Source organism: Euleptes europaea, chromosome 4 (assembly GCF_029931775.1).
Source record: "Euleptes europaea isolate rEulEur1 chromosome 4, rEulEur1.hap1, whole genome shotgun sequence".
Lineage (NCBI taxonomy): Eukaryota > Metazoa > Chordata > Lepidosauria > Squamata > Sphaerodactylidae > Euleptes > Euleptes europaea.
Genome location: NC_079315.1, coordinates 121,016,621 through 121,033,133, shown reverse-complemented (window position 1 = coordinate 121,033,133; position 16,513 = coordinate 121,016,621). Strand labels below are relative to the sequence as shown.

The 16,513-nt window shown below is 48.3% G+C and overlaps 1 protein-coding gene across 1 annotated transcript in view; it reads right to left on the bottom strand.

Moving 5' to 3' along the window:
• The window catches only part of DNAI1 (dynein axonemal intermediate chain 1), a 143,963-nt gene that overhangs the window by 94,872 nt on the left and 32,578 nt on the right, over positions 1-16,513 (bottom strand). Inside the window, exons 8-11 of the mRNA XM_056849093.1 lie at positions 16,335-16,469; positions 5,074-5,158; positions 2,393-2,510; positions 907-950 (exon numbers count right to left, since the gene is read on the bottom strand). Coding sequence (XP_056705071.1) covers positions 907-950; positions 2,393-2,510; positions 5,074-5,158; positions 16,335-16,469 — 382 coding nt within the window. The remainder of the gene's footprint in view (positions 1-906; positions 951-2,392; positions 2,511-5,073; positions 5,159-16,334; positions 16,470-16,513) is intronic.

Below are 16,513 nucleotides of genomic sequence, written 5' to 3'. Positions count from 1 at the left end.
ATTTTGTGGCTGGCGGTGCCTCCTATGGCGGCCACTTTGTAGATGTGACTGGTGTCAGAATTCCAAAGGTCTGCAGGGAAGCCTGTACTCCAACAGAAAAAAGGAGGAGGAGGAGGAGGAGTATGCTTGTTTTCTCTACCTTTTTAAGGAGAATCAAACTGGCTTACAATCACCTTCCCTTCCCCTCCCCACAACAGACACCTTGTGAGGTAGGTGGGACTGAGAGAGTCCGGAGAGAACTGTGACCGGCCCAAGGTCACCCAGCAGGCTGCATGTGGAGGAGTGGGGAAATCAACCAGTTTCTCTAGATTAGAGCCCACCACTCTTAGCCAATACACCACACTGGCTCTCATATTGCCATTAATAACAACAGCAAAGACTAGTATGAAAGCAACGAACATTTTCTTGAAACAGTTTGAGAAGGTTGAGGTAGAAGTGGAGAGGTATCATTATAGCATGAAGCTATTTTGACTTTGCCGTTAACACGGGAAGAAATCAGTACAAACCCGACTCTAGAGATGCACAGGGGCCATGGTGGTGATTGGGAACGCCCGGCTGCCTTGCTGGGCACCAAACCGGAAGCAGCAACAGCCTGTCCAGCCTGGGAAGCAATCTCAAGGCCCCGTGCATGCAGGTAGCTGGCGGTGGCCACACCTCATTCAGGAAGAGAAGAAGGAAGAAAGATTTGAATGTGATGGCTATCCTTTCCCAAATAAGAACCTCAGCCCAAAGTGGTTAGCCCTATATGAAAGGAAGAAGATGCCCTACATGTACAAAATGGACATGCTTGATCCATAACCAGGCACAGGGGAGGGCTTCTGCCTTGGCAGTTCAACAAATTTGAATGCTTCTTAGACAACACTGGCTAAGAGTTCTCTCCAAGTTGCTATTGTAGGCTGAACTTACAAGAGCCGTGGGCCACGATGAACAAATCCTTGTATTTGGGGTTCCTGTAGGGGGGAACAAAGCAAACTGTTGTCAGCATTTCTGTGCTCTGGCTAATATGCACAGCGCTTCACAATGAAATGATCTGCTCCAAATGCTCTAAATGCATCATGACTGCAGGACTGGAGGTGAAGGTATTCTTTCTGGCCACAACCTGTAATATTTTAATCTCAGCCTTCCTCTAAGGAGCTCGGAGAAGTGTACATGGTCCTTCCCTCCCCATTTTATCCTCATAACTCTGTAAGGTATTTTAGGCTGACGAAGAGGGTGACTGGCCCAGGGTCTCCCAATGAGTTCCATGGGTATGGGAGAAAGGGTGCCTTGTGGTTAGGTCGTTATTTCCTTGGCATGCTCTCTCTCTCTGGGTCACTTTGGCACAAAAGGAAGAAAAACTGAAAGCTATGGAGGATGTTCTTTATATTGGGGTTTATGTTTGGGGTGTATTTTAGAGTGTACTGTAGGGGCCACTGAAATCAAGACTGACACTGAGGATCACTAACAGAGCACAGTGAATCTTTTGTGGTGGGAGGCATTTGTATGAACCAGAAAATGTGTCAGAGAAATCAGAAAATATTTTTGGATTTTAAACAGAATAATAAACCATGATGGGGAATAGGAAAAGGAGATTTTCTTTTGTTTGCAGTTTTGGTTCACAAGGAAGATTTCTAAACTGAAGGGTGAATATTTTAAACTTATATTTACTGATTTTAAAATGGGAGTCAAAGGGCCAAATTGGGGAACATTGACTAAATTACTGTTTCTTGTAGGTTATCCGGGCTGTGTAACCGTGGTCTTGGTATTTTCTTTCCTGACGTTTCGCCAGCAGCTGTGGCCGGCATCTGTGTTTCGCTGCTGGCCCGGATAACCTACAAGAACCAATGAACTCTGACCGTGAAAGCCTTCGACAATATTTTAAATTACTGTTGTTTGTGGGTAGTAGAGTGTATGTGGGGAGTGGTGTTTTATGGGTACCCACCCACACGGCTCTGGCATTTCTTGAGAAACCAAACTGACCGGGAGGGGCTGTGGCTCAGTTTGGAGAGCATCTGCTTGGCATGCAGAAGGTCCCTGGTTCAATCCCCGGCATCTTCAGTTAAAGGGACCAGGCAGGCAGGTCATGTGAAAGACCTCCACTGAGACCCTGGAGAGCCGCTGCCGGTCTGAGTAGGCAAGACAGACTTTGATGGACCAAAGGTCTGATTCAGTAGAAGGAAGCTTCGTGTGTTCATTCCAGAAACCCCACATCTGCGGGGCAAACCCATTACCGCATGTGCGTCATACTAAAAACAGAGGCCATAACACACACAGAGTCTTTTTGCAAGGTTTTACATTAGCCCCTTCGTGTTCCGAATGCTGCAGAAATCCCCACAGTACTTCTCACGGCAACAAACGGACGTCCCTTTTGAATGGGGGGGGGAACGAGGTCAGATGCAAGAAATGTACTCACCAGCAGAGGGCAGTGACAGCCAACCTCTTGGCTTTGTCATACTGAAACTTCCAGAGTGGAAGGAGAGTCCCCAGATTGTCTCGGTATTCATCGGAAGCATCTTCAAAATACTTAAAATCTGGCAGAGAGATTATTGCATTCAGAAGAGGCTTAATATTTGCCAAGCCACATGCAGGCAATCTCATATTAGTACAGATTCTCACTTTACTTTTCACGCTTAGGTGTATACATCTAGGAACTAAAGGCATGAAAGCTAAGGTTGCCAACTCCAGCTTGGGAAATTCCTGACATTTGTGGGCAGATTCTGGGGAGGGTGGGGTTTGGGGAGGCGAGGGACCTCAGCAGGGTACAATGCCATGGAGTTCACCCTCCAAAGCGGCCACTTTCTCCACGGGAACTGATCTCTGTCGTTTGGAGAGTGGTTGAAATTCCAGGAGATCTCCAGGTCCCACCTAAAGGCTGGCAACCATATGCACACATCAAGCAAACAGAGTATGGAGCTGGGTGTTCCCATGTGGCTGACAGAAAATGGAGACCAGAGGCTGTCTTCCTTCTCCGTCTGCCACTGATCTGTGGGACTGCTATGCCCCCATGTTCCACTCAACCCACCTTTGCCTTTCCAGCTTGGGAAATTTACAACATTCATTTTGGAATTGGCTTGTGCAGTTTGCAGAGCTTTCCAGTCCACATTTCTGTTTTTTATGCATTCTTATAGTTACTGAGTCCTGACCTGGATGGCCCAGGCTAGCCTGATATCAGCAGATCTCAGAAGCTAAGCAGGGTTGACCCTGATCAGTATTTGAATGGGAGACCACCATGGAAGCCCAGGGTTGCTATGCAGAGGCAGGCAATGGCAAACCACCTCTGTTTGTCTCTGCCCTGACCTGAATGGCCCAGGCCAGCCTGATCTCGTCAGATCTCAGAAGCTAAGCAGGGTCAGTCCTGGCTAGCACCACCAAGGAATACCAGGGTTCCCATGCAGAGGCAGGCAATTGCAAACCACCTTACCTGGAAAACCCTACTGGATTGTGGTAAGTCAGGTGTGCCTTGATGGCACTATACACACACACAGTTACTAAATGAGAGCCAGTACACAAGCTCAGGGAATTTTGTCATGGCGCAACTGCACAACTGCACAACATGTGTGACTGCACAACTGCTATGCATGCAATGCTTTTAACCAGGGCACAGACCCACAAGAAGACTGAGAACTGAAAACTCCAGCAAACGTCATATATGCGGCAGTCTTCACAAAGTCCAGAGATGAAAAACGAAGAAATGGTGTATTGCTGTCTATCACATTTTTATCCATTCCTTCCACACAGAACTCAGAGTAGCATATATTGCCCATTTATGCATGGCTGTTTCCTCGTGGTCACCCCACCGACAACTCTGGGGCTTTGCTTTGATTATGCTTGCATTTTCTGACTCACCCTCCCTGCATGTTTTCTGGATGCTGGCTAAACACAAATCCAGAAAGGGAAGCAAAATGCACAGAAATGTGGGCGGGGGGAGAGCGCGGCGACCTCTGACAGTAGAAAAATGCATGCATAATCAAAGCAAAGCCCTGAAGAAGTCAGCGGGGTGACTGCAAGGAAGCAGCCATGCTTAAATGGCCATTGTGTCCCCTCCCCATGCTTTATCTTCCCAACAACCCTGTGAGGTACATTAAGCTGAGAGAGAGTGACGGGGCGAAGGTCACCCAGGGACCTTCATGGCTAACCAGGGATTTGAACCTTGGGCTCCCCAGCCCTTGTTTCCCCCTTCATCGTGCTTCCTCCGACACACTGGTGTCGTCCAGAAACAAGGTGAGGAAATCTAGAATCTTCAAGTCAGGGAAGAGTTTGCAGGAGGAATTAGTAAGAATCCTGAATAATATATATATATATATATATATATATATATATATATATATATGAGAGGTGATTGGGAAAGCACTGAGGCCCCATTAGTGTCTCCTGTACTTCCCAGATGCCCAGAGGGAGCACACAAATACTTTCTTGTTATATCATGGCTTAAAGTAGCGCATTCCTCACATGAACACACATGAACACCTGAAGCTGCCTTCTACTGAATCAGACCCTTGGTCCATCAAAGTCCGTCTTGCCTACTCAGACCGGCAGCAGCTCTCCAGGGTCTCAGGAAGAGGTATTTCACATCATCTATTTGTCTAGTCCCTTTACCGGAGATGCCGGGGATTGAATCTGGGACCTTCTGCATGCCAAGCAGATGCTCTGCCACTGAGCCACAGCCCCTCTCCATGGCTCTCCAGGGTATCAGGAAGAGGTCTTTCACATCACCTACTTGCCTACTCCCTTCAACTGGAGATGTCGGGGATTGAACCTGGGACCTTCTGCATGCCAAGCAGAGGCTCTACCACTGAACCATGGCCCCTCTCCCGAGCCACGGCCCCTCCCTCCTTGACTTGGTCACAAGCTTTTCTATTGTAGCTTTTCCTCTGTCCTGGCAAATTCTGGTGTGGAAGACACCTCAGGCTTCAGTTACATTTTGCCTTCACAACAGCCCTGTGAGGCAGCTCATTCATATTTCTATTCTACCGTTGGGAGGGCTGAGACAAAGACTTGCCCAGGACAACAGCTGAGTGCCCAGATGGCCCCGGATCCAGGATGCTGCTGCTGCTCCAGCCAGTCTCCCCCGACCCCCCCCCCGGGGCGTCATACCTTGGGCGATGTCATCAAAGGTGTTCTGATTGACCATCCGCTCCACGATCTTGGCAGCCTTGGACACCTTGGTGATGTCATCACTCTGTTGAAAAGCAACAGAGAAGGAAAAGTCAGGCCTCGAGCATGAACTGGAAGCGAGCGCTCTGCCTCCCCAACCTTCCAGGCCTTGCCCAGCCCGCTTTCCAGGGACAATCTAGCCAGCCAACCCACTCTACATTTTGCATGGTTATTACTGAAGAGGCAGTGGGATGACATACTCCTAGCAATGCATGCCAAAGACACAAATCTGTTGACTTCAGAGAGTGACCTGCATTGATAATACTGGTGGAAGTTATTATGCATCTCAAAAAGAAAAAAAAAACGTATTAACTCAATATGCAGTAACGGCAATAATGACAAATTATGTCAATAAGGATGATCAGGGGCCTGGAGACCCAGCCCTACGAGTGAAAGGCTGAGGGAGGTGGGCATGTTCAGTCTGGAGAAGAGGAGGCGGAGGGGGGACACAATTGCTCTCTTGAAGTATTGGAACGGGTTGAAATTAAATCAAAAGAGTTTCCGTCTAGACATTAGGAAGAATTTTCTAACAGTTAGAGCGGTTCCTCAGTGGAACAGGGTTCCTCGGCAGATGGTAAGCTCTCCTTCCCTAGAGGTTTTTAAGAAGAGGTTAGATGGCCATCTGTCAGCAATGCTGATTCTCTGACCTTAGGCAGATGATGAGAGGGAAGGCATCTTGGCCATCCTCTGGTCACTAGGGGTGGTGGTGGAGGGAAGTTGTTGTTAATTTCCCGCATTGGGCAGGGGGTTGGACTTGATGACCCTGGTGGTCCCTCCCAACTCTATGATTCTATTAGAAGGGCTGTCCCTTAGAAGAGGGCAGGGAGCTGTTCCTGTTGGAACTCGCAATAACGGGTTTAAATAGTGGGCAGAAAGGTACCGGTTAGATATTAGGAAAATATTTTTACAATAAGAGTTGTTTGGCAGTGGAATCAGCTACCTAGGGAGATGGTGAGCTCCCCCTCACTGGCAGTCTTTAAGCAGAAGCTGGACAAACACCTGTCAGGGGTGCTCTAGGCTGATCCTGCATTGAGCACGGAGTTCTCATACCCTTTTCAGCCCTCATTTCCTATCTTTGCTGGACTGCACCCTTCTTCCTGACCCCCCTTTGAATAAAATTTATTTATTCAAACATTTATTACATCCCACCTTTCCTTGTGGTTCAAGGGGGCTTATGATTATAGTTAAAACAGCCCCATCTAAAACCAAACATAAAACAGCAAACTCCAAATCCCTCCCCCTTAAAAGATACCTGCCAATTCAAACCCCCTCAAAAGTCCTGGCAAACGGGCAGGCCTCACAGGGCCTCCTGAAGATCTCCAAGGAGCCCCCCATTCACCTCTTCAAGGAGTCCGTTCCACAGAGCCAGGGCCACAGCGGAAAAGGTCCAGGCTCTGGTCAGTGCCAGACAGGCTACCCTAAGTGGTGGCATAGCCTGAAGACCATAGTTGGTGCACAGGGACATATGGGAAAAGACGGTACTTCAGATCTGTGGGTCTCAGGTTATGAAGGGCTCAGACAGAGGACTCCTGACCTCTAAGGATGAAAGCCCTTAGGAGGCCAGGAAGGCACTGCGCTGGTGTTTGGGCCCCCCGCGCAGGTGCCTGGGCAACTAAGGATGGCATTCGTAGACCCAGCACTGGCGTGGAGGCCCGGATGCCGGGCACCGGATGCTGCCATGGCAGTGCCACCCCGGAACACCAGTGGGGCCTTCTGCTGGCATCTCATCGACGTAAAGGCCCACGCCAGAATTTTGGGGGGCGTCCCGGCATCCCAGGAGGCATTCCCAGGGTGTTCCATGGGGAGGAGCTGCTGTTAGGCAGCCTCCTGTCCCCGTTCGCCCCGGGTACACTGGCGGCGAGGAGAGTGAGGCTGCGCCTGCTTTTTAGCAGGCACAGCCTAGCTTTTCTCTATGGGGCAAAAAGCCCCATTTAAAATTTTTAAAAGCCTTTAAAGGGCTTTTTAAAAGTTTTTGGCACCGGGGAAACAGGTTAGGAGGTGTCGCAGCGGCGTCTCCTCCCCGCCGTTCCCCCATTTCAAAAGCTCAGGAATGAGTCGTAAAGGTCATAACCGGCATAAGCAGCCTCTGATGGGCTCCTTCAATGGTGGTGGTGGTGGAGAATCCACTGAGGCAGCCCAGTCTACCAGGTTGCATAGTCACCGGTGGCCCTGGCCCTTTGCGGAAGTGCTGAGCTCCTCCAACATTTGGCAACTTGGGAAGAATCCTCCAGCCCATCACAAAAGTTCAGCTTTTTCTGAGTCAGCAGCTTTGCACTGTGAGCCAACGGGGATTCTCTAGCAGCAAAAACCCTCCAGGGGGGGGGGGAGCCTTTCCAAAGCCACAGCCCTCTCATGATGGGGCCACCCGCAGTTTCCAGCTATGATTTATTCTGAATCGCACTGAGATGAATCTCTGATGGAACTGATATGCCTAATGTATCCCCTTTTAAGATCCATTTGGAATCGATTTTCCCAGCGAAGCCTGCTGACTCGCTGGCTCATGGAGCGCAAAGACAGGCTCACCAGCACGCTAATTCCTTCCTTCTGGGGACTTGATAGCTAAACTATTTTGTACAACAGCGGTAACATTAATAGAAGCGCACGTTACGACCGTGTAATGGTCTGGAGCTAAGAAAATAAATGTTCCGGCCCAGCTATGGTATTCATTCTCGACAAAACTGTGAGTTTATCTAGGAGCAGCAGACGGTCTGCAACATCTAATTCCTCTTTCATGGCCATTTAATTACCTGGAAGCAAACAAACTGGTGGCTGAATAAATTATATCCAGGATGCAGGGATCTGAGGGAAGCCACGATGAAAATAAGAACACAGGAACATCCGGAAAGCCCTGCTGGATCAAACCAAGGCGCATAAAGTCCAGCAGTCTGTTCACACAGGGGCCAACCAGGGGCCTTTAAGAAGCCTGGTCTGGAGACCAAGTCCTATGAGGAAAGGTTGAAGGAGCTGGGTATGTTTAGCCTGAAGAGGAGAAGACTGAGAGGGGATATGATAACCATCTTCAAGTACTTGAAGGGCTGTCATATAGAGGAGGGTGCCGAGTTGTTTTCTGTTGCCCCAGAAGGTCGGACCAGAACCAATGGGTTGAAATTAAATCAAAAGAGTTTCCGTCTAGACATTAGGAAGAATTTTCTAACAGAGCGGTTCCTCAGTGTCAGGCTGTTATCTCAGTTTAGATGTTTCCTTTCGTTTCTCTGCTGAACCGTCCAGACTTCAAGGACGGCTACACATACCAAAGCCTGGGAACGCCACTCCTGGGAAATAATGCTCTGTTTATGCTTTGTAATCTCCCGCCGTTTCTCTGCCTTATATTTCCAAATAACGGGCAAGACAAACCATAGCTGTCATCTTGCCTTCAATGCACTGTATTGCCTATTTGACCAGTAAAGCCATCTGCTTGGAATCTGATTGTCTCTGTGGTGATTTCTGGTTCGATGGGTCAAGAGCTCACACTCAGTGGAACAGGCTTCCTCAAGAGGTGGTGAGCTCTCCTTCCTTGGAGGTTTTAAAGAAGCAGTTCCTCAGTGGAACAGGCTTCCTCAGGAAATGGTAAACTCTCCTTCCCTGGAGGTTTTTAGGAAGAGGCTAGATGGCCATCTGACAGCAATGCTGATTCTATGACCTTAGGAGAGGTCATCTTCTGGGCATGAAGTATGGGTCACTGGGAGTGTGTGGGGGAGGTAGTTGTGAAATTCCTGCATTGTGCAGGAGGTTGGACTAGATGACCCTGGTGGTCCCTTCCAACTCTATGATTCTATTATTCTAACCCCACAAACAAGACGACTGCAGCAGCATTGTCCTGCCTGTGTTCCAAAGCACCTAAGATAATAGGCATGCTCCTCTGATCCTGTAGAGAATAGGTACGCATCCATTTTGACTAGTAGCCATGAATAGCTACTAGCTCACACTACCAAGAACAAATGGGAAGTGTCTAAGCCAAACCCCCGGGGCATGGCTGCAGGGACTTTCCTTCCGCCAAGCACCAGGACACTCCTCCTCGACCACCTCACAAGCAGAGAAATGGCCCTGCCAAACTTCATCATGTTCCTATTGGTTGAGATTGTTCCTCAACCTGTGGCTGAGATTGTACAGAAAGCAGCCCCTGTGGGGCCAGATCTGCAGCCAGGAACCAGCAGAGTAACCCCTCAGCCCTCCAGCTCTGAGCCAGCTGCCTGTCTCCTCACCCCCCTCGTCACCAGAGCCTCAGGAACAGCGGAGGAGGTGAACACGTAGGGCCTTACAGGACAAGAGACGAAGCGCCCGCCTAGCAGCTCGGTACCAACCCAGCATGGACAGCAGGGAAGGGTGTTTGCAGGAGCAGGTCTGAGGTGGCTGGCAGGTGGCTGCCTGAGTGGCATCCAGTTTATAAGCAGCTGGAAAAGGCGTAGCGGTGTGGAAGCAACAGATCTGTCCACTCCTGACCTTGTGGTAACTGTTTGCTTTATCTGGACCTCGGCTTGAACCCTCGGACTGGGCTTTTGGTGTACCCTTGGACTTGCCCCTGTGAGGTTTGCAACTGTTCGGAGTGTGTTGGGGGCTCGTGACATAAATGGTCCTCCGTGTACAAAACTCACTACCCATAAAGAACTACTAATGGTGCAGTCCCCAGCAGAGTCACACCCTTCGAAGCCCATTGCCTTCAATGGTCTTACAAGGGTGTAACTCTGCTAAGGACCAAGCTGCATGTCGCTGACAAGTATTTTGCTTCACCTCCTGCCTCAGATATTCATTTTCATGGACTCAAGAGTATTTCACTTGGAGGAACTTTCTGCTATGCCATCTCTCGCCTGCATTTTCTGAAAATGTTTCGCTCTGGTTTTCCATTAATGGGATCCCAGGTGGTTGATAATACTCCTAAACACTATAAAACAAACTATACAACGAGGACAACCTTTTAAAGGCTTTAAAAAGTGGCCATAATAGCCTTCCAAATTAACACAAGCCTCGCACCAGGAACGATCAATGCAAGTTCATAAAATATTAGAATCATTGAATCATAGAGTTGGAAGGGACCACCAGGATCATCTAGTCCAACCCCCTGCACAATGCAGGAAATTCACAACTACCTCCCCCACACACACCCAGTGACCCCTACTCCATGCTCAGAAGATGCCCTCCCTCTCATGAACTGCCTAAGGTCATAGAATCAGCATTGCTGACAGATGGCCATCTAACCGCTTCTTTAAAACCTCCAGGGAAGGAGAGCTTACCACCTCCCAAGGAAGCCTGTTCCACTGAGGAACCGCTCTGTTAGAAAATTCTCCCTAATGTCTAGACGGAAACTCTTTTGATTTAATTTCAACCCGTTGGTTCTGGTCCAACCTTCTGGGGCAACAGAAAACAACTCGGCACCATCCTTTATATGACAGCCTTTTAAATACTTGAAGATGGTTATCATATCCCCTCTCAGTCTTCTCCTCTCCAGGCTAAACATACCCAGCTCCTTCAACCTTTCCTCATAGGACTTGGTCTCCAGACCCCTCATCATCTTTGTTGCCCTCCTCTGGACACATTCCAGCTTGTCTACATCTGGTTCCAGCTTGTCTACAACTGGTCAGCTGCCTGTGTCCTAGCCACCTGGATGGCTATTAGACCCCAAGGGGAAAAAGACAGCCTCTCCCCAAGTAATAGCTTTGCAGAAGGGGGTTGAGACTGGGGAAATGAACACACAAAGCTACCTTCTCCTGAGTCTGGCTGTAGAAAAAAGCAAGAGTCCAGGAGCACCTTAAAGACTAACAAAATTTCTGCCAGGGTATAAGGTTTTGTGAACCATAGCTCACTTCTTCACAAAAGCTCATCCCCTGCCAGAAATTTTGTTAATCTTGCTCTTTTGTACTGCTATTGACAGACTAACATGGCTGCCCATCGTGATCTGAGTCAGGCTGTTGGTCAATCAAGGTCAGCTTTGTCAACTCTGACTGGCAGTGGCTTTGCAGGGTCTTAGGTAGCACACTGGGGTTAGACTGAGTCCCTCCCCCTGCATTGCTTTCCCTTGGGAAGCAGGTCTTCATGATGGATCTCTTGCATCACAGAACAAAAAAAGGGGGAAGAAACCCAGCCTTCAAAAACTGAAAGCTGGGTGCCCAAGGTTGGGTGGAGAAGGTAAAATGATAGAATAGAAACATATTTTTATTTTAAGGTGCCTATTTAGAGTTGGCAACTCTAAATTCAGCCCTCAGTTCCCTGTAAAATGGGAAGGCAAATAAACAAAAAAAACTATACCGAGGAAATGTAGAAGAATATTATGGGTTATATTAACATAATATTAACAAGAATATTATGGGTTATTCAACGGGTTGAAATTCAATCAAAAGATTATCCGGGCTGTGTAACCGTGGTCTTGGTATTTTCTTTCCTGACGTTTCGCCAGCAGCTGTGGCAGGCATCTTCAGAGGAGTAACACTGAAGGGCAGTGTCTCTCAGTGTCAAGTGTGTAGGAAGAGTAATATATAGTCAGAAAGGGGTTGGGTTTGAGCTGAATCATTGTCCTGCAAAAAGTATCAAGGTAATGGACCGTGCAAGACGGATCTGTGAACCACAGTTTCTCAAGGAAGAAACTAATCATCTAAATCACGCACTGCTAGCAAACGGCTATTCCAAGAATGAAATCAGAAGGGCCATTAAACCAAACAAAAATCAGAAAACTCAGGAAAAACAGTCTCCCATAGGAAAGGTATTCTTGCCATTTATTAAAGGAGTCACTGATAGGATAGAGAAACTTTTGAAAAAACATAACCTACAAACAGTGTTTAAACCCATCAAGAAAATACAACAAATGCTACAATCAGCAAAAGACAAAAGAGACCCCCTCACCTCTGCAGGAGTATATCGTATACCTTGCAGCTGTGGTCAAGTTTACATCGGGACAACAAAACACAGCATACAAACAAGGATAAAAGAACATGAAAGATACTGCAGACTTGGCCAGCCTGAGAAATCAGCAGTGGCTGAACATGGACTGACCCAAACAGGACACAGGGTCTTATTCCAAGACACTGAAAGACTGGACAATTCTACCAACTATTTTGTCAGATTGCACAGAGAAGATATTGAAATTCATAAACATCAGCACAATAACAGAAAAGAAGAGAGTTTAAGAATGAATAAGGCTTGGCTTCCTGTCCTGAAAACCTCCAGACTAACAAAGACTACAGTCAACAATAGCCATGCAGATTAGCTTTGGATTTCACACATTAACAGATCACTTCAGGATACAATGGTTCCATATTAACATACCACACCCTCATTAGCACATTATCTTGATACTTACAGGGCAATGATTAGCACATTACCTTGATACTTTTTGCAGGACAATGATTCAGCTCAAACCCAACCCCTTTCTGACTATATATTACTCTTCCTACACACTTGACACTGAGAGACACTGTCCTTCAGTGTTACTCCTCTGAAGATGCCTGCCACAGCTGCTGGCGAAACGTCAGGAAAGAAAATACCAAGACCACGGTTACACAGCCATGATAACCTACAAGAACCAATGAACTCTGACCGTGAAAACCTTCGACAATATTTTCAATCAAAAGAGTTTCTGTCTAGACATTAGGAAGAATTTTCTAACAGTTAGAGCGGTTCCTCAGTGGAACAGGCTTCCTCAGGAGGCGGTGAACTCTCCTTCCCTGGAGGTTTTTAAGAAGAGGATAGATGGCCATCTGTCAGCAATGCTGATTCTATGACCTTAGACAGATCATGAGAGGGAAGGCACCTTGGCCATCTTCTGGGCATGGAGTAGGGGTCACTGGGGTGTGTGGGGGAGGTAGTTGTGAATGTCCTGCATTGTGCAGGGGGTTGGACTAGATGAACCTGGTGGTCCCTTCCAACTCTGTGATTCTATGATTCTATGAAATCAGAATGCATTTACCCAGTAAACATTCTATTCCCCTGTCATTCATTGAGAAAAACATGACCAATTGAATTTCCTTGGTTTCCTCCACCACTGTCAAATTTCATCACTGGGAAAACGCTCCCCCAAGCCTACTCTGACCTCTTGGAACAGGAGGCGGCTCTGCCAAGTACCCCCCACAGCAAAGACAGATTTGAGCCCACGCTGTGCTATGGCATCTCTGAAATTAACAGCAGAGAACCCTTCGGAGGCCAAAATGAGCAGCAGGCAGGCATCGGCTCTCTGAGTGATTTCAGGCTTGCTCTGGGAATTAACGCAGCCCGCAGAGGCAGCGATGACAAAGCCCCCCTTGGTGTCATTTCGGCTTCTTTCTAATGATCTGTTTCTGGCGGCCTTGTATTTCTCAGCCAATGATGCTCATGGTGATGTGAGGCCCAATCTTTACATGCAAGAAGGCTTCCCACAAACAAGCCCTACTGAGCTTTACACCCAGTAGGCATATAAGAACATAACAATATCATAAAAGCCCTGTTGGATCAGACCAAGGCCCTATCCTCCATGAACATGTCCACTCCCCATTTAAAGCCTTCCAAGTTGGGAACCATCACCACATCCTGGGGTAGGGAGTTCCACACTTGAACTGTGGGTTGTGTGAAGGAACCTGAGTCTGTGGGGCAGGGTACTAGGAGCATCAGGGGGGTGGCGGTTCTTGCACCAGGGCAGCCAGGACTGATGGCTCCATGCTTCCATTTAGGACTAGAATATGCACATGCACACACTCTTTCCTGTGGCTGCTCTCAAGGATTCTGCAGGTGATTGGAGAATCAGTGTTGGAATGTGCCCTCAGGTCGCAGCTGACTTATGGTGACCCTATAGGGTTTTCTATGCAAGTGATGTTCGGAGGGGGTTTGCAATTGCCTGCCTCTGCATAGCAACCCTAGACTTCCTTGGTGGTCTCCCATCCAAGTACTAACCAGGCCCAACCCTGCTTAGCCTCTGAGATCTTATGAGATCAGGCTAGCCTGGGCCATCCAGTTCAGGGAGACTGGAGAATTAGGCATCATTTAATAAAGGAGGAATGCTAAGTTTGGCCTTCTGTAATCTTGCTGTAAACTCTGCACTTTAAAACATAGCACCGAAATGTGTTAGCGCCCAGTTGTTGTTTTCATGTTTTTTAGGCACGGGCTGAAATAAGTGTATAGATAGGCCACAAAAGAGTTACCCCCCTCTACGAAAGCTCTCCTTCTTCAGTGGTTTTGATGTCATCGAATGTTCATAAACATTCCAACTGCTAAAAGATCAGGCCCACCTGATGTGACCAATAAGCAGGATGGATCTGCACAGCGCAGACGCATGAGCAGCTTGCCCACTGGAAGAACCCTGGTGCCAGTTCAAGCATGTAAACAGCCTTTGTGCTCTTGACTGCTTTGGTGAACGTAAGCTGTGGCAAATCAGGACAGCTGCTTCCAGCAGAACTAGAGGAAGGTGGCATTGTCTGCAGGAAACTCAAATAGGAGGGGGACAGTTTGCAGCAGGGTGTGGGAGGAAACAGGCGGGAGAGGGAGAGCAACGGAAACATAGAGAACATCAGGGAAAGGATGGTCTCGGCTTCTATGCCTTGTTGCTGGGCCTCCAGAGGAACTGGTTGGCCACTGTGTGAGACAGGATGGGGGACTAGATGGACCGCTGGTCTGATCCAGCAGGGCTCTTCTTATGTTCTCATGAAGGCCTCATGAAGGCCTCAGCCTCTATGCCCTATTGTTGGCCCTCCAGACGAACTGGTTGGCCACTGTGTGAGAAAGGATGCCAGACTAGATGGACCACTGGTCTGTTCCTGCAGGGCTCTTCTGGTGTTCTTTTTCAGGGGAAGGCCTCGGCCTCTGTGTACAGTTCTGGTACTGTGTACAGTTCTGGTCACCACACCTAAAAATGATATTACAGAGCTTGAGAAGGTGCAGAAAAGAGCAACCAAAATGATTAGGGGACTAGAGCAACTGTCCTATGGGGAGCGGTTAGGACACTTAGGGCTGTTTAGCTTGGAAAGAAGGCGGCTAAGGGGAGACATGATAGACGTCTATAAAATTATGCATGGTTTGGAGAGAGTGGACAGGAAGAAGCTTTTCTCCCTCTCCCATAATACTAGAACACGGGGTCATCTGCTAAAGCTGGAGGGTGAGAGATTCAAAACAGATAAAAGGAAGTATTTTTTCACACAACGCATAGTTCAATTGTGGAACTCCCTGCCCCAGGATGTGGTGATGGCTGCCAGCTTGGAGGGCTTTAAGAGGGGAGTGGACATATTCATGGAGGAGAGGGGTATTCATGGCTGTTAGTTAGAATGGATACTAGTCGTGCTGCATACCTATTCTCTCGAGTATCAGAGGAGCATACCTATTATTTTGGGTGCGGTGGAACACAGGCAGGATGGTGCTGCTGCACTAGTCTTGTTTGTGGCTTCCTAGAGGCACCTGGTTGGCCACTGTGTGAACAGATTGCTGGAATTGATGGGCCTTGGTCTGATCCAGCAGGGCCTTTCTTATGTTTTTATGTTCTATAGCCTGTTCTTGGCCCTCCAGAGGAAGTGGTTGGCCACTGTGTGAGACAGGATGATGGACTAGACAAGGGGTGGGGAACCTTTTTCCTGCCAAGGGCCATTTGCCCATTTATAACATCATTCAGGGGCCATACCAGGTGTAGATCTCCTGGTGGGGGGGGGGAGGCAGCATCAATTTTACACACGTGCCTGCCTGCCTGCCAGCAATGCCCTAAGTGCCCAGGGGAAAGCCTAAATAGGGAGAGCTCGAGCGGCAGGGCCCTGGAGCACCAGGAATTGGCTTGAGGACCAGGGGAAATGATCCGGCCCCCTGGCCTGAGGTTCCCCATCCCTGGACTAGACGGACCACTGGTCTGATCCAGCAGGGCTCTTCTGATGCTCTCATGAAGGCCTCAGCCTCTGTGCCCTATAGCTGGCCCTCCAGACGATCTGGTTGGCTACTGTGTTAGATGAGTGCTGGACTAGATGGACCGCTGGTCTGATCCAGCAGGGTTCTTCATATGTTCTTATGGGACTATACCAGCAGAACCTGTCTTGTGCGGGGGAGGGAGAAAGGTGAAAAGAGGTGAATTTTTGATACAGATTCAGAAGTGTCTAGAGAACGGGATTTGATCCAAAGTCATCCAGGAAGTTCTCGGGCGAGGCAGAATCCTATCCCAGGCCCAGGACAGCCCACTGGACCCTTCAGGGCCCAGCACTTTGAAGCGAGCATGGGCCTAAAACCAAATGTCTTGCAAACTTTCAGTGTATTCCCACACTACTGTACAGCACCTGAGATTCCAGAGAAGTCAATTTCCGACCCCTCGTCTTGTCTTCTTTCTTGGAAACGGGAGCCTGTTTTTTTTCTTTCTCCTTTGACTTCTCCAGTTTCTGGAGTTCTTCCACGTAGACATCATAGATTTCCCACTGAGAAGGACAAGAAGCAGCTAGTTTTAGTCATGACCTCACAA